Here is a 23,732-nt window from a genome sequence, read left to right on the forward strand (position 1 = left end):
ACGGCATCCACGCAATTGTTTCTTCATTTCTTGAAACACGAAGTCTGATGGTGCTAGGTCAGTCAAAAGTTCTCAACATCCGCATTACACAAATCCAACAGTTGGCCAGAACATTGCTTCTGCAAAGGCGTCAGCAATCTTGAAACCCATCATGCGGAGACTTTAGACATGTGCTGATGGTCATGTAAAATGCTGTGGGCAGACCTATAACTAATTCCCTGCCTTCCTTCTCTTGGCTTGTCAAAGGTACTTGAACTACTGCACTGGAACTCCCTTTTCCACTTTTTTACAGTGTCATAGGATGGAAAATTCTGCCCATACACAGCTTTCATTTCTTCGTCAATTTCCTGAGCTTCCTCACCCTGCAAATTCAGGAACTTGATCACTGCTCGATACTCCACTTTGTCAACCTTAGATTCCTCAGATTCTGAGCTCCACCTCTGGTGTATGATCACCTATGGGAATGAAATTTCACATGTTAGTTATTGAATATGTAGACAACTTATGTTAAAAACGGCATCTGCCTACTGATGTTTTCTCTAGGTAGGGTACGAACTTTTCGATACCCCCTCATAATATATATATATATATATTGGAATTATGTCTAATGATAATTAGATTTAAATTGGGGTCACTACAAACCTGATGCTCCAAAGTAGTACCAAATTTTAAAAAGTAATAAAGTATAAATAAGTTAAGTGTGTATATATATATATATATATATATATATATTTCCCTTCCCTGTTTGTTTATTTTATATTATTTTGCGTTTCGTTTCGCTCTGTATTATTGCCGTACTACTGGCTGATGTTTTTATTTTAAATATCATATTTATTTTAACTATCAGATATTATTAGGCATCATGTGGAGGATGTGCATTTGCTGCCTCTAATGATAGCTACATAGCCATAATTATTTATTTTTATTACTTTTGCCTAACTTTTACCTCACATAATATATATATATATATATATATATATATATATATACACAGAAATTTTATGTATTGCTTCTTTAGATGTTCTTTGATTTGCATTCGCACAATATGCTTCTGGATCGGGTTCGGCTTAACTTATGATATTGTGTAGGAAGGGTATGGGTGATATTTGTGTGATTCTTTGAAGTCTTTTTTTCAACCCATGGATTTGTGTGGTCTGAAAAACGTTTTTGTACTGTCTTATTTTTCATGCATTCTGAAGCTTAAGAAAATTTACACAAATACAAATAAAAATGTCTTGCAATCTAAAGAAATTTCTTATTTATTTACATAACTTCACAAAAATTTTATATTCACTAGTACCTCAAATAAATATAACGCCTACATCAACTTAAAAAAGGAAATGTATTAATAATAGAAAAAATTATGAACGGAAAATTTAAAATATTACAAAATAGTCTGAGACATTTTAGCTGTGGTAACCATATTAAAATGGTTAAAAAAGTGCAGAGACATTGATGTAACATTAATTATTTTAAGAAATGAGATTATTCAATTATAGTGCAGATAATTTGTTTTGCATAATGGAAGAATGAAACCGTGAAAAAGATGTTATAATTATTCTGGCTATCTTGGAAAGGAACGCTCTGCTGAATTGGGGAGGTTAGTTAGAGAAATTTTGTACAAAGAATTTGATATTCAGATAAATGTACTGACATATTAGAAGGTAGGATACCAGACTCTCCCTCCCATCCCCTCCCCTCCCCTCTTCTCTTCCATCTGCAGTTAAAAAAAAGTTTAATAAGGAGGGCTTGCCCATAACACTGATTGTAAATAGGAAAATAGCACCTAGGTTCTCTGCTTGCCATTTTGACCTTATCCAAAATCCTAGCCAATCAAATATGAAGAAGCCAATAAACAATGATCTTCTCAGTTACCAATACATCAGTAACAGAGGAGAGCAAGAAGGTTGTTCTCGAAAACAGAAGTTGAAGGGATAAATGTGGAATGTTGGGATATGTGCAGCCTGTGTTCAGGCTAGTTTGGAAGAGAGCGGGGGCAAATTGCAGATGCCAATTCAGAAGAACAGTACCCGTGAAAGTATCTATAGTAAAGACATGCAGAAACAGAACATGTGGATAGACTTTGTAAGAGATGGGACATTAATTAACCTGACTCCCCCTCTTTTGAATGACATTTAGAAGTGTGAGAGAGGTTTTGGCAGCACCACCCCAGATTTGGGAACGATATTCCATGATAGGACAAATTTCTGGTTTGTACAGAGTGTATAGAAGAAAAGTAGTGTCAAAAGCAAAAGGGAAAACTCAGATTTTTAGATGCAGAGAAACAGTATTTGTTGTGTACTTATTGAGAGAGAGAGAGAAATCTGAGTGTCAGCAAAGATAAGTATAGCAACAGTATACTGTTCTTTTGCAAGAAATAAGACTGGAGGCAAGAAAAGCATCAGTAGTAGCAAAGGGCTGCAATTTAAACCACTTTGAGAGAGACTGCCATCTCTCATCATAACTGTGAAGGCAATCCAGGACTTCCAAATAGTAGAATCTCTGTCCCTAAAATTTGGATGTATACAATGTTAGAAAAGCTATATACCTCCAGCCATCAAATGTGAATCCATCCAAGCAGAAAGACTGTGATATCTCAAAGATGATAATAGCACAGTGTAGATTCTTATTATAGCACTTGTTATATAAGTGCAAATCCACTCTCCCATTTTTCAGACACTTTCATATTTTGATAGAAAACATTAGCATTAGTAGAAGCATACGATGCAAGAAAGCAAGCTTATGCAGCAGCAGCCAAAAAAAAAAAAACAAAACACTGCCATTTCACCCCTCCATTCGTTCCAAATGCCTGTCCAGCTTAGCCTTAAATTTATTTAGGCTATCAACCAACTTCCACAACAAAAGATGGAAGTCTGTTCCACCAATCAACCACCTGCTGGCTAAAGGCAAATTTCTGCCCATCTCTGCAACTGTCTTTTTTCAATCTGAATCTGTGCCCTCTCAGGGTCTTAATCTGAGCAAGAGGAAGAATCCCATCAGTATTCAGCCAGCCCTCTTGCTTATACACCTCTTTCAGATCACCTTGTGGGTGCCTACTCTCCAGGTGCTGCAATTTGCAGAACTTAAGCCTTTCTTGGTAAGAGTAACCCTTTGTTCCCCTGACCAATCTTGTTGTACTTCTTTGTACTCATTCTAGCAAATCTACATCCTTTCTAAAATGAGGTCTCCATACTGGTACACAGTACTCCAGGTGTGGCTTGACAATTGTGTTGTACAACGGGATCTATTTCTGTTTATACTCCGGGACGACCAAACGGTCAGAAGAGTTCACAAGATAGACAGAATACAAGAAACAGCACCGTATTTAGCAGTCACGGGCTTGAACCCGGGCCACTCAAAACACATGTACTTATGCACCCACGTGCCTGACTACTAGGCTATGGCGGCCAGTACAACGGGATAATCACCTCCCTGTCACTGCTAGCAAAATTCCTATATATCATTGACAAGACTCCATGACCAGCCCTGGCAGCTCATCTGCACTGCTCAGCGAACTTCATATTTGACTGCACAATTACCCCAGGTCTTTTTCACTTTCTGCTTCACTGAGTGTAGTACCACACAGTTGATACATTTTTCTTGGGTTACTGCAACCCATATGCAGTACTTTGCATTTTTCAATGTTAAACTTCAGTTGCCACTTCTCAGCCCATTTTCCCTACTTATCTAGAACCAGTTGGAGTAACATACTGTCTTTACTGTCATCAACGATCCTGCCAACCATTGTAACATCTGCAAACTTGGACATTAATTCTGATATACCTTCATCAATATCATTGATGAATACACAAACAATGGGCCTAGCACTGAACTTCAACCTCCAATAATAACATTTGTCCACGAAGAGCAGTGTCCATTGATTACCACTCTGTGTCATCTCCAACTCGGCCCTGGGTGCCAAGCAATTATTATTGTAACCAGGCGATTCCAAGTGAGCTCTATACTGCGTATACAAAGCGAATAGTTTTCTTTTGGTTTTAAATACTTTTAAATTATTTAGTTGTATTGTGTAACTTCTGCACTACAAGAACTAGGTAGAGTTCCAGAGAGGAAACTCACCTTTCTGTTTTCTTTAACAGTACTAACCGAACTAACTCAACTGCTTGGTTACCCTTGTGGCACTGCTCCTGCCTCCCTGTGGCAGAGCTGGTAATGTGGAAAGAAAAGTTATCTTTCCAGGGTGAAAAGGAGCAAAACGATCTCCTCTACAGGACCTAAGGATCCTAACATGGATACTCATGAGATAGAAGACTCTTAACTCATGCAGTGCCAAAAGACAAAAAACTGATACTATTAAGAGAAGAGCTCCAATGCATCTTGTATTGCACTCTACTCAAGAACAGTCTCTAGATGGTCTCTCACCTTTTAAAATACAGAAACACCTAGAAAATCTAATAGGATTGCCTAAAACAACCAGGTGTCTTAGATCTGGTGACCTGCTAGTTGAGGTCTCAGACGAACGACAATCACAACGGCTCCAAACACTAACATCCTTTGAAGGATTATCCATCACTGTTTCCCCTCATGCTACTCTAAACACCTCTAGGGGTGTGATAGTGTAGTGGGACCTTATAAACCTCTCAGAAGAAGAGCTGAAAAATGAATTACAAGACCAAGGAATTGTGGATGTGAAATGCATATATACAAAACGAGACAATGCTCTCGTTTTGTAGTATTATAATGCTCTCGTTTTGTTAATATTATATTCCGAGTCGTTCCGACTCGGAATATAATATTAACATTTGATAGCCCGAAAACTCCAACATCCATCAAAGCAGGATATCTGAATTGCCAAATAAAACTGTATGTTTCTAACCCAACACACTGTTTTAAATGCCAAAAATTTGGGCATTCCCAAAACGTGTGCAGAGGTTTAGCCACTTGTGCAAATTGTGGGTCACGCAAGCACATTCACTCAGAATGTAAATCAGAACAGCACAAGTGCTCAAATTGTAATGGCACACATACTGCCTATTCCAGAGATACTGCCTATTCCTCTTTGGAAAAAAGAAAAAAAAAACATTCAACTGGTCAAAGCCAAACAAAACATCACATACCAAGAAGCAAAAAAGTCGGTACAGGCTTAATTCAACATGCGACCCACTTTCGCTCAAGTAGTTAAAAAGCCAACTGCAGTAAGCAGTACTGTGCAAAGAGTATCAACGACTGGTACTCAAACAGAAGTTACACTTCCTCCAAACACATCAATGTCAGACTGGGCTTGGTCAATTTTGGCAGCTGTGCCTTTATCTAGCAAACCATCCAAGACAAGCAGGGCTATTAATACACCAATCACTGTTCCGCATACTAATGATAACACAAAGTACTCAGAAAGGGACAATCCTACTAAAGCTGACTCAACAGAAATGGAAGAAAACACTAACCACAAAGAACCAGTTCTCGACCTCTTCCCTCAGGAAGAGATGGAGACAGAAAGACCGTACTTTCCAAAAAGAAAATCTGTTCATCATAAGCCAACAGCTCCTCGGACAGAAACTGAGGACCCCACTACAACCAAATAATGCCCAGTTTAGTTTCCTTCAATGGAATTGTAGAGGATATCGCAGTAATTGTAATGACATTCGGGATCTCTCCTTCCTCAGTATAACCCAGTTGCCTTTTGCCTTCAAGAATCTAATTTAACTGCTTCTGCTACTACCTCCTTAAACATCACGTTACCTACAGAAAAGATCGAGTTGCTCATGTAACCAATTCGGTTCATGGAGGGGTAGCAGTTGTAGTCAGCTCCAATATCCCTTCCTGACCATTAATGCTACAAACAAATCTTGAAGTTCGAATATCCTTTCATTTTGCTCTTACCGTTGTCTCTCTATATCTTCCTTCTAACGAAGACATCTCGTACAGTGATCTTCTAACCCTTGTATCTAAGCTACCCCCCCACCTTTGCATCATGGGCGATTTTAACGCACATAATCCTTTATGGGGTGATAAGATGTATGATAAACTGGGAAAAATATTAGAAATGTTTCTTAATAAATTAAACCTGACCCTACTGAATACTGGACTACCCACTTATTTTCACCTGCCTTCTGGGTCCAGCTCAGCAATTGACCTCTCCATATGCTCACCCGCCTCTGTTTGAATGGTCTGTTCATGATAGTTTACTGGGTAGTGACCACTACCGAATAGTCTGTCACATAGAAGCAAATTTACCACCCTGCCGTAATCAGACAGCCAAATGGAACTTTGCAAAAGCTGATTGGGAAAAATACAGGCAGCTAGCAAAGGCGCGTCCGTAGTCAGGTGGGAAGCAGCAGTGCGTAGCACATGCTTCTTGATTAGACCGGGGTTCGAGCCCGTCACCACCAAATATGGAGGATGCGGAAAGGTCAGAGAATGACCACCGCATATCCCGGAGCAATGTGATCTTAGTTGCTAATGCTCCTAAAAACCAAATAACAAACAAACAAACAAGCAGCTAGCAATCCTAGAAAAAACAGTTGTCAAAAATGTGTCAATAAATGATGCTGTTGATTACATAACAAACCAAATACTGCAGGCCACAGAAGCAGCAAAACCAAGAGTTTCCATAAGTCAATGAATAAAACTAAAACCTTGGTGTAGCAACGAATGCAACCAAGCCAAACGAGAGAAAAATAAAGCCTGGAATAACTTTTGCAAGAATCCTACCACTGCTAAAAGCAAAAGAGAATCCTGGGAACGTTTCGCTTCCACGATTACGAGGACCACCAAAACACAAGCCATTTGGAAAAATATTAGGAAAATGTATAACAAATATCCTTCTTCACATCTGTCAATACTGAATGTAAATGGTAATGACGTTTCACTGCCTCAGGACATAGCTAACACTCTCGGTGAGTCCTTTTCTCAAACCTCTGCCGTATCCTCATACTCACCAGAATTCCAGAAATTAAAGTCCCTTGCTGAAAAACAGAAGTTAAATTTTGGCACTAACCATCATCAATCATACAACTGTCCCTTTACCATAATTGAAATAAGGCTTGTTCTTAACAGGCCAAGACCTGGTGCTGCTGGACCTGATGGAGTTCACTATTCCATGTTAAAAGAGCTGAGTGAAGAGTCGCTTTGCATCTTACTTCTTCTGTATAACCGAATTTTTACAGAAAATGCTTTCCCCGATATATGGAGACATGCATATGTCATAGCATTATTAAAACCTGGCAAAGACTCAATGAATCCATGTCATTACCAGCCTATTGCCCTCACCAGCTGTATGGGCAGAATAATGGAAAAAATGGTAAACTCTTGTCTCACTTGGTTGCTGAACAAATATAACCTTATCAGTCCTTCACAGTGTGGATTTCATACAGGTAGATCAACTTTAGACCTCTTGACTCAAATGGAAAACCAGATTCGCAATGGTTTCGTAAGGAAAGAATATCTGACTACAGTTTATTTAGATATTGAGAAAGCTTTTGATACAGCTTGGCGATATGGAATTCTTCATGATCTCTATACTCTAGGTTTCAGGGGCAATATGCCACAGTTCATACAGAACTTTCTGAAACAGCAGTCATTCCAGGTGTGCATTCAATCCACCCTCTCTCATAACTTCATCCAAGAAGAAGGTGTTCCACAGGGTTCAGTTTTAAGTGCCATGCTATTCGTTATAAAAATCAACTCTGTATCAAAGATCATTCCACCCATTGTGTTTACTACTCTATATGCAGATGATTTTAGTATATCTTGTCACTCCCAGAACATGAGAATGATTGAGCTCTTAATAAGATTACAATGTGGGCTGCAGATAACGGTTTTTGCATATCACCTGAAAAAACTGTTGCAGTTCATTTCTGTAGAAGATGTAATCTCCATCCTGACCCAATTCTGAAGCTGGGCAACTACAACATACCTGTTGCGCCTACTATCCGATTTCTTGGCTTAACTTTAGATAAAAAATTTAACTTTAATGACCATATCAAACAACTTAGAATTACCTGTTTCAAGAAATTAAACATATTCAGAGTATTATCACCTACATCATAAAGTGCTGACCATCATACAATTCTTCATTTATATCACGCTATCGTAAGATCACAATTAAACTATGGATCTCCAGTTTACAACTTTTCTAGACCCAGCATCTTAAGGTTTTTGGACCCTATTCACCACAGTGGCCTGCGCACTGCTCTTGGAGCCTACTGCACATCTCCAGTCCAGAGCCTTTACGCTGAAGCTCATGATCCTCCACTCTCTCTACGAAGACAAATTTTATCGTTAAATTATGCTGTCAAAATCAAAAGTCAACCCCTTCATCCAGCGTGGAAACATTTATTTACCCCAGATTGGGAGAACTTGTATGCCATTTATCCATCAATGAATCGACCTGCTAGCATATGTCTTCGCTCATTACTCGAAAATTGGTAGCTAAACCTTTCTAAAATAGCCACAACTAGTTTCACTGCTCCTCCATGGGCTCTCTGTCCTGCAGCATGTGATCTGTCCCTGAAAGAATGGGGGAAAAGTACTCTTTCTCCACAGAATATAAAACAGTTAACAAATCTCTAATTGAAAAATATGAATCTTATACTCAGATATACACTGATGGCTCCAAAACTGACCATCATGTTGGTGCTGCTGTTCTTCTTTCATCATCCACAATCTCCAGTCAGTTACCTTTAGAATGCAACATCTTTACTGCTGAGCTACATGCCATACAAATGGCCCTGGAAACTATAAAATTGCATCAGTTTACCCATAGCGTTATTTTTACCAACTCCCTCAGTGCCCTTCTCAGTTTACAGCAACCAAGAAAACATATCAATTACCTACTTGAATATTCATAACTTGCTGGCTGGCCTGGCTAAGGACATGAAAGTAGTAAAATTTTGTTGGGTCGCTAGCCATATTGGCATACCTGGCAATGAGAGTGCTGACCACACAGCCAAATCTCCTATGGAACCAGTTGACACATCTTTCAAAATCCCTTTCACCGACTATAAGAGTCATATAACAAAGTGAAGTAGGGATCACTGGCAAACCATCGGGCAAAACCAAGAGGCAACAAACTCCTTCAGATTAAACCGAATCTCCAATCTTGGCCATCTAGCTTCTGCTTGAACCGAAAGGAAGAAATCATGCTTGCAAGACTTCGAATAGGACATACACACCTTACTCACCTTTATCTTCTTTCTTCTTCAGATCCGCCTTTCTTTCCGAACTGCGAAGCGCAAATCACAGTCCAGCATATCATAGTTGACTGCCCTCTCTATAATGGCAAACCACATTCTTATCAAGCCATGCAGCCCAAATCATACCTACTTTGCAACAAATTTTAGATGACACATCTGACATTGATGCAGTTTTCACTTTTCTAAAAAAGATAAAATGCTACGACAGAATATAGTGTTTAAATCCCACAAAATACACATCTCACCTTTAACGACACCTGGTAACTCCTACTATTGTTTGGCGCATAATAGCCTTTAGCTGCTGTTGCGCCGTAAAACCTCCAACAACAACATCTCTAACTCAACCATCCCTTTATCCATTGTAGCAACTTACCCTTAATGCTATAACTCTCCAATTTGTACAGCAGCCTTCCCTGTGCAACAGTATCAAAAGCTTTGCTGAAATCCAAGTATATGATATCAAAATGATTTTTGACACTCAGTTCCTTTGTGACTACATCATAGTATCCGATCAAATTGGACAGACAAGACCTCCCTTTAACAAACCCATGCTGTGTCTTAATTATTACTGCAGTCTTGCCTAGATGATCCTGCAATGCTTCTTTGACCAGTGACTCCATTATTTTACCCGAAAACAAGTTAAACTAACAGGTCTATAGTTACTTGTGTCACCTTTTGAAGCAGCCCCTTTGTGAATTGGTGATACATTTGCACACCTCCAGTCCATGGGGACCCCCCCTGAGCCCAACGAAGCTCTCATAATTATGGCTAAGAGTTTGCTTACTTCCATTGCTGCCTCCTTTAATATAACTGGATAGATTCCATCCACCCCAGGTGCCTTCCTTTTGTTTAACTTCAACAGTTTCTCCTCCACTTTGTTCTCAGTTATTACAAAATTACTTAGCTCCCTGTTAGAGTTTCATAAACTTCTGGCATTCCCCTCATTGAATAACTCCTCATGTGTGAATATAGATGCAAAATACTCATTCAGTTTATCAGCTAGCTGAGAATGATTATCAATATTAAAACCAATCTGTGTTAAATGGTCATATCTGATTCATCCCTTTCCTTCTAGAGTTTACTTAATTAAAGAACTTGTTGCAGTTTTTCTTTGCATCCTTTGCCAAAGATTTCCAGTACTCTGCCTTTGCCTGCCTCCTTTGTGACTTGATTAGAGACAAGCTTATATCTGCCATAGGCTTCTGTGTCACCTGATAATTTATATGCTTGCCATACATTTTTCTTTTCTGGCACGACCCTCATTAATTCATCTAACATCCATTTAGGCCTGAACCTTGAACAGTAATTCTTAGTTTGAATGAAAAGCCTACTAGCCTCCAAGATTAAGTCCATGAAGGCTTCCCATTTAGAATTCACCATTGGTAACATCAACAGTTGATCTCACTGTACAGAATTTAAAAACTGTCTGAGACCCCTGTAGTCACCTTTACGAAAGCAAAAACCCTTCTCTTTTGCCTTGATGGTAGTTACATCTTTAAGTAATTCCCCTATAAGTACTTTGTTATCACTATCACCCAGTGGTTCCTTTATCTGCAAATTCTTAATACATGAATAATCACTGCTGATAATCAGATCATCAAGAGTATTACTCTCTCTAGTTGCCTCTCGAACATTCTGCTGTAGAAAACAGTCATCCAATAAATCCAAAAAATCTTGCTAGTGAGTGAATGACCAACCCGCAAGTTCCAGTCAATATCTGGAAAGTTAAAATCCCCCATAATAAGACATTCTGATTTACTGGCCCACTCTGTTTCTCTGCACAATTGCTCATTATATTCATCAGATTCATTAAGCCTATAACACACACCTACTCTCATTTTTCCTTTCCCAGTACTTATGTTACACCAAACAGACTCAGCACTACATTGTCCATCAACTTCAATTGGATCCACTTCCTTAGATTTTATGTGTTTGTTTAGTAACAGCATAACCCCTCCTACCTTCTTGTCCTGTCATATCTGTGTGACACCATGTCTCTGATATCCCAACAACATCTACCTTTGATGTTTTGTAGTAGTAGTAGTAGTAGTGGCATGTGATGCAAGAAAGCAAGTGTATGAGCTTATGCAGCATCAGCCAAAAAAAAAAAAAAATCACACCATTCCCTCCAAATGCCTGTCCAGTTCCTCCTCAAATTTATTTAACCTGTCAACTTCCACAATGATAGATGGAAGTTTATTCCAGCAAAAATCCCCCCGCTGGCTAAATGCAAATTTCTGCACATGTATTCTACATCTGTCTTTTCTTAATTTGAATTTATGCCCCCTTAGGTTCTTAATCTGAACAAGTGGAAGGATCCCATCAGAATTCAGCGTGCTCAACCCATTCAAGGCCTTATATACCTCAGTCAGATCACCGTGCAGGTGCCTAGTCTCCAGCCACTGAAATTTGCAGAACTTAAGCCTCTCTTGGTAAGAGGATCCCTTCAAACCCCTCACCAATCTTGTTGCCCTTCTCTGTACACGCTCAAGTAAATCTACATCCTTCCTAAAATGAGGCCTCCAGACCTGTTACGCAGTACTCAAGGCGTGGCCTGACCATTGCCTTATACCGAGGGACAATCACCTCCTTCCCCCTGCTAGCAAAATTCCTATATATCATTGACAAAACCCCATGACCTGCCATGGCAGCCTGTCTGCATTGCTCAGAAAACTTCATATCTGATTGCACAATTACTCCCAGGTCTTTTTCATTTTCTACCACCTTAAGTGTAGTACCACACAGTTGGTACGTTTCTCTGGGGTTACTTCTACCCATATGCAGTACTTTGCATTTGTCAAGATTAAACTTCAGTTGCCACTTCTTAGCCCATCTGTCCAAATTATCTAGATCCTGTTGCAGTAGCACACTGCCATTACTGTCATTAACAACCCTGCCAACCTTTGTATGATCTGCAAACTTCGACATTAAGCCTCATATACCTTCATCAATATCATTGATAAATATACAAAACAACAGTGGACCTAACACCGAGCCCTGTGAGACTCCACTGATAACATTAGTCCACGAAGAGCAGCACCCATTGATTACCATCCTCTGTCTTCTCCCACTTAACCATCCTTTTATTCATTGTAGCAACTTACCCTTAATACCATTCTGCTCCAATTTGTACAATAGTCTTCCATGCGCAACAGTGTCAAAAGCTTTCCTGAAATCCAAATATATGATATCAAAATTATTTTTTGCATCCAGTTCCTTTGTAACCACATCATAATAGTCTATCAAATTTGTCAGACAAGACTTTCCTTTAACAAACCCATGCTGTGTCTGAATTATTGCTGCAGTTTTGTCTAGATGATCCTGCAATGCATCCTTAACCAGTGACTCCATTATTTTACCCGGAACAGAAGTTAAACTAACTGGTCTGTAATTACTCGTGTCACCCTTCGATCCCCCTTTGTGAATTGGGGATATATTTGCACATCTCCAGTCCGTGGGGACCTCCCCTGAATCCAAGGATCCAAGGATGCTCTCATAATTATGGCTAAGGGTTTGCTTAGTTGCTTTGCTGCCTCCTTTAATATAACTGGATAGATCCCATCCACCCCAGGTGCTTTTCTTATGTTTAACTTCAACAATTTCTCCTCCACTTTGCTTTCAGTTATTAGAAAATCATTAAGTATCCTGCTACAATTTGATAACCTTCTGCCATTTTCAAACCTTAATAATTCCTCATGTGTGAATGTAGATGCAAAATACTCATTCAGTTTGTTTGCTATCTGATCAGGATCATCAACAGTCGAACCATCGATATCAAGTGGACCAATCTGATTCATCCCCTTCGTTTTAAAGTTTATATAAGTAAATAAATCCTTTCTGTTTTTCTTAGCATACTTTGCCAAAGATTTCTTGTAATCTGTCTTCGCTTGCCTAACCTCCTTTGTGACCTAATTAAAGACTTGCTTATATCTGCCATGGGCTTCTGTGTTCCCTGATAATTTATATGCATCCATTGCATTTTTCTTCTCTGCGACGAGTCTCAATAGTTCATTTGACAACCATTTAGGTCTAAACCTTGAACAATATTTCTTAATAGGTACGAAACTTTTAGTAGCTTCCACAATTAATTCCTTGATTGCTTCCCACTTAGAATTTGCTGTTGGTAACATTATCAGTTGGTCCCACAATACAGAATTTAAAAATTGTCTGAGACTACTATAGTCATCTTTATGGAAGCAAAAACCCTTTCCTTTACCTCTGATGGTAATTAAATCTTTAAGTAAATTACACATCAGTACACTGTGATAACTGCCACCTAGTGGTTCCTTTATCTGCAAATTCTTAATACATGAATGATCACTGCCAATAACCAGATCAAGAGTATTACCCTCTCTGGTTGCCTCTCAAACATGTTGTTGCAGAAAACAATCATCCAATCAATCCACAAAAGTCTTGCTAGTGTATGACTAACCAACCCACATGTTCCAGTCAATATGTGGGAAGTTAAAATCTCCCTTTATAAAACATTCTGATTTACCATCCCTCGCCATTTCCCTGTACAATTGTTTGTTGTACTCATTTGAGTCATTAGGCCTATAACACACTCCTACTCTTATTTTTGCTTTCCCAGTGCTTATGTCACACCAAACTGACTCAGCATTGCACTGTCCATCAATGTCAACTGGATGCACTTCCTTTGATTTTTCTTAAATAAATAATTATACACCTGTTAGTTTAACTTCTGTTCTGTGGAAAATAATGATGATAATGATAATGGAAGTGAAGCAGGATCACCTAGACAAGACTGAAGTAATAGTTCAGACGCAGCATGGGTTTGTTAAGGGGAAGTCTTGTCGGACCAGGTTTGTTTGGATACTATGATATGGTCACGAAGGAACTGGATGCAAAAAATAATTTTGATATCATATACTTGTATTTCAATAAAGCTTTTGATACTGTTGAACATGGAAGACTGCTTTACAAATTGGAGTGGTTTGGCATTAAGGGCATGTTGCTGCAATGGATGAAGGGATGGTTGAGTGTGAGACCTTCCGTCCCTGGAGACTAGGCACATGCGAGGTGATCTGATTGAGGTGTACAAGACCTTGAATGGTTTGCGCAGGCTTAGTGCCGATGGAATACTTCCACTTGCTCAGATTTAGTACCTGAGGGGGCATAGATTGATATTGAGGAAAGACAGTTGTAGAATAAATGTACAGAAGATTGCCTTTAGCCAGCAGGTAGTTGATTGCTGAAACAGACTTCCATCTGTTGTTTTTGTGGAAGTTGAAAGCTTAAATAAAGTTAAGGCTGAATTAGACAAACTTTCTGGAATGACCGGATAGGTTAAATGGGAAGGGTTTTTTTTTTTTTTTTTCTTTTGGCTGAAGCTCTATAAGCTTAGTTTCTTGCATCATATGCCTCAACTAATGCTAATGTTCTGACCAAAGAGTGGACTGGCCTCCTTCCATCCCCCTTGCACATCAAACTGAGTTTGACGAAAAAGTTTGTGTAAGCTTTACCTCAGGATGGTCCTTGCTTGTACTACTTTTATAGTAAATTAAAGAGAAGCTAAAACAAGGTACTTTAGTTGGACCTGAAATTGGCAAACTGCAGGACCGAAATTTGAGGGAACTATGAATAAAATAGAAAATCAGGCGTGAATTAGCTTCAGGTCTGTTGTTGAGAACTTATTGGGGAATAACAAGGATCCAAACTACAAGAATATAGTTGAAAATATGTTGACAAACTTCAAGAAGCTGGGCTACAACATGAGTGTCAGGGTACATTTTTTGCAATCTCACATCGACTACTTCCCAGAAAATCTAGGAAGTGAAGAAACAGGATCAGAGATTTCACCACGATGTTAAAGACATGCAGATGAGATACCCAGGGGAGTTGGAATGTCAACATGATGGCTGACTATTGCTGGCTGCTGAAGAGGGACTGTAAAGTAGGGGGCGCCTCCGTAGCCAGGTGGGAAGGAGCAGCAGTGCGTAGCATACACTTCTTGATTAGACCGGGATTCAAGCCTGTCACCACCAAATACGGAGGATGCGGAAAGGTCAGGTTATCACCACCGCATATCCCAGAGCAGTATGGCCTTAGTTGCTAATGCTCCTAAAAACCAAATAACTAACAAACTAACTAACTGTAAAGTATAAGGATCTGCAAGAAAATCAAAGAAATGAAAATTTGACCCCATAAATTAGTTTTTAAATTAGTTTTTAAAATGAGGAGTGAGTGTTTAGTGGACTTTTTTTTACCACACTGCCCTTTTTAATAGTGTTTTTCACCATGCATTTAAATATAAAAGTCTGGTAAAAGAATTATTTTTTTTATAATTTTGATGCACAAATTCTACAAAATTAATAAAAATTTTTGAAAAATCAAATTTTCTTTCATGATTTAGTAGAAACCTGATGAGATGGAAACAAATAGAAGTCATTTTTGAAATCAGCATCAGAAAATGATTCAAAAACACCCATTTCTGAGAAAACATTAGTGAATTTTTTTTTCAAAATGCAGGATAGAATAATTAATGAAGAGTTTAGTTTGGGGGTTGACAACCTTTCATAGGTGGTGTGTTAAGTTTACTCTGCTATAGAGACTTGGGTACTGAGTTCACTCTGGTGCCAGTGCTAAATATTGTAAATTTTGGAGGGGGGGGGAGGGGTTTCTGCACGTAATTTGACTGCTCATATTATTTTTAAAAAATGGGTACACCACTATAATTGGGAGAATATGATCATTGTTGATCATATTCTCCTTGGAGAATTGTTGGAACGATTAAATGAAATCTTCTGCTGTTATTATGGATAATCTTCTTTGGCACCAGTGTGATTGGTTGTTAATCCCTGATCTAGTTTATATTTGATATATAAAAACACGAGGATTTATAGTGAATTTTTATTGTTCCTATAAGCACAAAAAAAATTCATTACAAATCATAGCTTAAAGGGGAATATTCAAAAATGTATTTTGCATTTCACAAGTAATAATTTCCTAAACTTATTTTTATAAAGTTTCTGATGTGTTCTACATATGTTCTAAGAATTTTTTCTTTGTTTTTTTCCCCCAAATAGTTACCACTCAGATACCGAAAGCAGGTGAGCTGCTATTTCTGTTCCATATTTCTTCTTATATCAAGTTCAGTAAAGATATTTTAATTTACTTTCTGCCATTAACAATTTGCAATATAAAAAGTTTCTCTGCTGTATATATTACTAATATGATATTTTTCCATCACACACACACACACACACACACACACACACACACACACACACACACACACACACACACACACACACACACACACACCACACTTGATGAAACAAATGTTGAACCAACAGTTCAAGAAACAGAGAAAAGGCATATAGATGAAGAATGATAATATATAAAGTAATATACAGTAAACCCCCGCTATTCGCAGGGGTTACGTTCCTGAGAAATGCTGGAATACCGAAAACGTGAATACTGAGTTATGGCTCCCATAGTAATAAAGGGGTTCCATTCCAAAGTATGAAATATAAGAAAAACTAGTCTAAAATTTTGTCTTTGTATGTATTATTTGTACCCTCATAATATGACTATGTACATAGTGAAATGCAAGCATATGGCATCGAAATGAAAATAAGAAACAATTTAATATTAAATGTAATATTTATTAGAAATTTCAAACAAATCTTTCAAACCAGCGCCTTTGCTAGCTAAAAAACTTATCCTGCCAGTGCTATCACCAGTTTCACTAAAGTGTTGATAAAGGAGTTTTGCCTTTTCACAAATTATGAGTGAACTTAACGGAATTTTATATTGAGTTCGGTCTTCTATCCACAGAATTAAAGCTTTTTCCATTTTTTTCTAATTTAACATCGAGTTACAGAGCAAATTTTGAAGCAATTAGCGCGTTTTCACGGACACTACGGCGGATTTTTTTCTTCTGATTTTCTTGATTGATCGTACGGTTGACTCATTGATTTTATAATATTTTGCCACTGAGGAGACACTTTCACCATTAGAAATTTTATCTAATAACTCAATTTTATTCGCTAATGTCATCACCTTCTTTGAGCTTTTCACATTTCCCTTGTTATTCTTAGCCATATTTTTGTACGGGTTAGAAAGAACTTGTCCACAATAAAGTCACTTTCTTCCATTAACACACACTCGAAAAAGTCTGTTTTACACTGCAAAATGGTAGATTTATCACTTTTGTAAGCATATCAATTTATAAATTTATTCAATTTATAAGCATATAAATTAAAAGCAAACGATGAAACCTTCCATGACAAGCGCATAACACATACTGCACAAGGATTAGCGAGAAACATCCACGCTCGCGATTTTGTCACCCCCTCTCCCCCACCCACTGAGTGTTGTTTTGACCGGGAAAGATAATTTTAGCCACGCCCATGTTTTTTTTTATGGCGGAGAATGTTCACGGCGCTTTAAAATTCACATTTTTTTTAGGTTTCCTTTTATATTAAATCAGCGACCGCGAATAGCGGGGGTTTACTGTATATATAAATAATACAGTAGAATCTCGTTAATACAAATTTTAACAGACTTAAATTTTAACGTTTTGTTATAACAAGATTTGTAGTAATGTAGTAATGGGGTCCCCCCCCCCAAAAGTGTTGAAATTTTGTCTTTTCTTTTTTTTTGGTACATACTGTAAATCTAAGAATAATAATAATATCCAAAATAAATTAATACAATAAAATAAAAACAAAAGCCTTGTCTAACCATACAGTAATAGGAATAACATAGTGTTTAAAGATTTTATTTTATTTGTAAGATGAACTAAGAAAATAGCAATTAACAAACAGTAGACTCTCGATTTTCTGGGATAGATGGTAAAAAAATATTCCCAGATAATTGATTTCCCTGTTAATCCAAAAATACAGTAAGTCCTCGACATATGTAAAAGATACATTCCAGGACTTCTTACGTAAGTCGAGTTTTATGTAACTTGGGAATGACATAAAATATTGCAGCTATATCCTCAGAAGAATGAAGAAAATAGTTATATATTTTTAATTAGTTCAATTAAAAACTTTATCTGGGGACAGTGGTGAAGTCGCCTGAGTGGCACATAAGAAAATAAAACATAAAAGGAAGAAAAAATGCATGTTATTGTACTGTAAAAACTAGTATGTATTTCGTAGCCTTGATTATTATAGTTTACCTTCATTGGTGTCAACTGCTTCTTGTATTCTGTCTTTCTCCTTTATTGTGTTCACTGTGGCCACTGACAAATCTGAATTCTGCACGATATTTGTTGATGTTTGGCCATTTTCATACATCCTTATTATTTTAATTTTCTGATCCAACTTGATCGCTTTCCTTTTCTTGGTAGATTTACTAGTAGCGCTGTCACTTATTCTCTTAGTCAGCACCATGATAACAGTCAGAATGAAATTTTCTGAAAAGAATTTCACAGGGTTAAGGCAAAAAAGTCACTATTATCACTCTACCCTAGCTCACATTTTACTAAAGCACATTTCTGGAAGTCACTGCCATAAAACAATAAAAACAATTTGCACTTTCCAGGTTATTGGACTTTTCTGTTAGTGCAATTAATTATAAACAGGTAGTAAACTCGATCTTATTGCATTTGCGATAATACAGATAGCTGGAATTCTGTGAGTTTTTACATTATGGTGAAATGTGTGTCCCCTTCACTTGAAATCTTCAGTCATAAAAAAAATATAAATAACATAACGTAAGTCGGGACTTACTGTATCGAAAAATATTCAGCAACCTACGTAAATAGTACGGCAATAGATAAAAAATGAAAAAAATAATTAACACATACTACCACGTATCCAGTACGATGAGTCCGTTTATTTGTTACAATGTGGATTTTAAATCTAATAGCTTCCCTTTATGGAAGCTATTAGATTTAAATCACCAACATTAGGTGATTTGGTCACCAACATTATAATGGTTCATTAGAGATTTAATGGATGCATCGTTTTCAAACTTTTGAATAATTTCAAGTTTTTGTTTAATTGAAAACACAACTCTTGAGTTTGGCCATCATTTTCCGCAATTTCTAAACAAAAAAAAAAAAAAAATTCCGGCATCCGTGACATGCATAAACTAAACCAAATTTGACCTTTTGCAGTGTTATGGAACACAACAATCGACACAGCCCACTAAATTCTAATCTCCCAATGACGACTTATAACGCCGCTTATTTAAGACTTGCAAAACATCTGTTTATACCTATTCTAGTTATTACTTGAATTTTATGATGTCTGGTTATTTTGTTTTATTTATTTTATTTTTTAATTTGGAATCTTGAAGTGTCCTGGTTAATCTGATTCCGGTAAATCAAGGGTCTGCTGTACACAATATTTTAGTATCACAGTAAAAAGAATTACAATCTTAATATAAAAGGGGACATACAAACCATTAACTTTTTAATAAATTAATCTAATTTAAAGAAAGAATCCAATGTTTGCACAGTTTTTGTCCTATATGCATTTTTAACTACAGCATAGACATTATCAAATGCAATAGTTGTTTCTTTATCAACGTTACTGAAGGCAAACACATTCTCTATTATGTTCAATGTATTTTGGGCATCTTTTTTAGATGACAGTGTGCGTGTGCTTCACTTTCACTGGTAACAAAAACTTCATCATTTTGTTTGGTGCTCAGCAGCTCTACTGGTGTTGGCATTGCAGTGGTAGCATCTTCATCATCCACCTTCACAAACTCTTCAAATTTGCCAACAAAATCCATATGGTCCTTCAAATTCCTCCATTCCTCAATGTTGCTATCACTTTCGTCTGCTGGATCATGTTTTTCGATGATATTCACTCCAAAGCCACTCTTTCTGAAGCAGTTGATTGTTACACTTGATGCAATACAGGTGACCCCTGCTTAACGCTGATCATTCGTTCCGGAAAAACAGAGCGCTAAGTGAATCCACGCTAAGCGAGCGCCGCTTTCCCATACGGTAACATATGTATTTGTGAGCTGCGGTCGGTGCCATAGGATATTTCCTAATCAATAATAAACGGTAATGTAAAAGATGCACAAATGTCTGTCAAAATATTTAATATTCAAATATTTGTACACATAAAATATTCTGCATTACATACGTATATAATTATGTGGTAACTACTTACGTATCAAAATTAAACTTAAAATTCCAATTAAAATCATGAATTTGATTTAATTTAATGGATGAATTTAATCATGAAAAATGCGTGGATTTTGAGTTGAACTTTGGCCCTTTTCCAAATAAACTAAAAGGAGTATTAATTTTAAATGGCCCGCAGCATTACCACCCAACAATAAAGTCAACTGATCCTTTGCCCCTTTGAAACTTGGCATGTTTTTTCTTCTTTCAATATGAAACTTCTTTTAGGCATTCCTTTCCACAAAAGTCCTGCTTCATCTATGTTAAAAACTTGTTGAGAAGTATAACACATAATACCCCTCTTCAATAATTTTAACAAGTTCTTTTTTGAAAGTTTCGGCTCCTTGATCTGCACTAGCGGCTTCCCCCTGGATTTTAAATCTATTCTACCAGCTCTTACCAGTTTTAAATGGTTCCACGTTTTTTTTTTTTTTTTTAGGCGAATTTTCTTCAGATCATCATATTGGCTAATCTCTTTCTCTCTCTCTCTCTCTCTCTCTCTCTCTTTTTTTTTAAATATTTAACTTACTGAATTCTGCATTGGAATATTATCTTCAATAAAATTAAAGTCTTTCCATTTCAATCCTAATAGCCGCCCTAGTTGCTTGCAGTGGAACAGCTATCTTTCCCGCTGTAAAATAAATTCTTTATTTTTTTATAATTGTTCTTACAGTTAAAATTGCAAGTCCTAAATTATGGCACACATCCGCTTGTCGTTGACCAGAATCGATTCGCTTCAAAACGTCTAATTTAATTTTCAAATTCAGTCTTTTTCTTACATTTATAGTCTTCATACTGTGCCCAGACGTTGCTTTTTCATTCCTATCGGTCATTATTAGCTCTTCGAAAATATAACTGTGTTGGTTGAATTAATTATGATACAATGTTCCAAGTAAACTTTCCGTTACGCACGATGTGTAATACGGTACTGAGTGATGACTAGACTTCGGATAAATGCATATAACGCAAATATTACAAGCAATATACTTGATCATTTTTTAAAATGTTGATCTGGGAACTACCTAACAAGTGACTGTACTCTGCAATTAAATTAGCATGCGAGAAATTTTCACTGAGCGTGGGAAAATTTCTCAAGTCGGCGTGGGAAACGTTTTAATGCTGTTTTGCTATTCATTTTCAAGCTATCGACTCCATCAAATGAAACGATTTCGTTAAATATGTCAAAAATGTAATCTGTAAAAGAGCGTTATAGTGATCTGTGACAGCGTTATAGTCAGATACGGGTTATAATATAAGAACAGCGTTATAGCGAATCAGCGTAAAGCGAACCGCATTATAACGGGGGCCTGCTGTACTGTCCCAAGCAATAACAAGATTACGGATAGCATCCAAGACATTCTAATTTGACTGCAAATTGTTCCTTCCTTCTATGTTGCACATCAAGTACCTTATCAGGCGGGCTCTGTATGCTCTCTTGATGTTATAAATAATGCTTTGATCCAGTGGTTGCATTAAACTGGTGGTATTGGGGGGGTAAAAACAACAGCCGTATATTTGCCAACTTAAGTGTCTCGGCAGAATTTGCTATACAATGATCTAGAATCATCAAAATGTTCCTTTTTTTGAAGCCATTCCTCTGTCCACTTTTGTTAACCAAGACTGAAAAATTTTGACCATAAGCCAAGCACTTCTATTGGCCTCATAATCACAGGGAAGTTGGTTAACTGCTTTAAAACAACTTGGCTTGTAAAACTTACCAAACACCAGTGTGCATAGTTTTGTACTCCCATCTGAATTCCAGCATAACAGAACAGTGAGTCTTTGTTTACTAAATTTTCCATCATGACAAGACTCTCCTCAAACAGCAAATGTTTTGTTTAGCAGCAAATTATAAACTAATCCTGTCTCGTGAAAATTAAAAAAATCCTTTGCCTCATATTTTCAAAAATGGACCATACAGAACACATCCAGTCTGTAGCCTTCTCTTTGTCAACTAATCCATACTCACTACGAAACCAAGTTATTCCTGACTTTAAATCTTGGGAGACAGCCACTGCTACATTTGAAGTCGCTAATCCCCTGTTGCTGAGCTAGATAATTTGCTTTTTCTTTCAAATCAGACCTGATATTGGCAATTTAGATATGTGCATTTGTTGGTACCACTCAAAGTTTGTTTCAAGCTCCTCATGTTTTGCACCACGAATTTGTTTCCTGTTTTTCCTCGATGCTCCAGTGTCTTTTCAAGTCTTTTCCGGCTTTTAAGTATTTTAGATAAAGTAGGTAAAGGGATGTCGTATTCCTTTGCAATATCCGTTTTGCTTCTTTCCATCCTATCAGCCTCTTGTATAATTTTTAGTTTAATATCCAGGCTTAATTTCGTCCCTTTACATTTTGTCGCCATAACACTGCTAGATAAGATTTAATATAAACAAATTTTAAATTAATTTAAAGACACAAGTTCCAAAAATGACATCAGCTCAGATAAAATGGCACAAAAAATAGATTGCTGTATACGGTAGCAAAAGACTCTTTGAATTGGAGTAACAATTGCAACAGACCTTATCCTGTGGAGAGTGAGGGAGTGCATGTAAACAATTTAGAAAAACTTTTTATTCTTTTGTTAATTTAACAACTCATCCTTCAGAAATATGTTTTTCAGAGTGCACTTGATGTTGTAGCTACCATAAACTGTTTTTGTTTACACAAAACTAATTTCTAATAAGTCAGTGCCATCGTTCAGGAAGTAGGGAACCGGGTGGCCAGAGACAATAATAGGGGCAGTAATCGGATAGCTTTGCTAAGATTTGTATTAAACATACAAAATGACAATATTTATTTCTCACAGGGTGAAAAAGAACTTTGTAGTACAATTAACCCAATTTTTTAATAAACGAATGTATTTACATAGAAAAGCCTATCCTTTCACACGGGAATGTTATGTACTCCATATGAAAGAGTACTTTGCATAAAACGAGTTTGCATTAATGAGATTTTACTGTATATATAATATGTAAAGTAATATATATATATATACACATATATATGACTTCATTACTGATTTCATAGTTTTAAGATAGAAAAATGGGCAATGTATATTTAGAAATTCATGACAATGCATTTAATAAATTCTAGTAAACTCTGTATCCCTTGATTCATTTTAGGATTCAATTAAATTAATGCCCTAAATAGAGACATGTGCCACTTGATTGCATGCCACACAAAGGTAAAGCAAATTCTCATCAGTATGCAATCAGTATATGGGTGGAAAAGGCACGGATTTGAATCCCACTGACAATGCAAGGAACTTTAATGGGATTTTTTAATCATCCCATGTGGTCTAATGGTTAGGATACCTGGCTTTCGCCCCGGTTCGATTCCCGGCATGGGAAATAAAAAAATATATATTTACAAATATTTATAATGCTAATGCTAATATGTGTAGGTACTCTAATAAAAAACTAGATGGTGAGCTCAGCATTTGAGAAAAAATATTTTTC

The 23,732-nt window shown here is 37.0% G+C and overlaps 1 protein-coding gene across 11 annotated transcripts in view; it reads left to right on the forward strand.

The window, feature by feature from the left end:
- Positions 1 to 23,732, forward strand: part of LOC150083758 (uncharacterized) — a 999,111-nt gene that overhangs the window by 662,588 nt on the left and 312,791 nt on the right. For all 11 annotated transcript variants that reach the window (XM_090377461.1, XM_090377460.1, XM_090377466.1 and 8 more), the window contains one exon: positions 16,202 to 16,225. In XM_090377461.1, coding sequence (XP_090233587.1) covers positions 16,202 to 16,225 — 24 coding nt within the window. The remainder of the gene's footprint in view (positions 1 to 16,201; positions 16,226 to 23,732) is intronic.

The sequence above is a fragment of the Mastigoproctus giganteus genome, chromosome 7, assembly GCF_048544385.1.
Source record: "Mastigoproctus giganteus isolate SK-2022 chromosome 7, ASM4854438v1, whole genome shotgun sequence".
Taxonomy (NCBI): Eukaryota; Metazoa; Arthropoda; class Arachnida; order Uropygi; family Thelyphonidae; genus Mastigoproctus; species Mastigoproctus giganteus.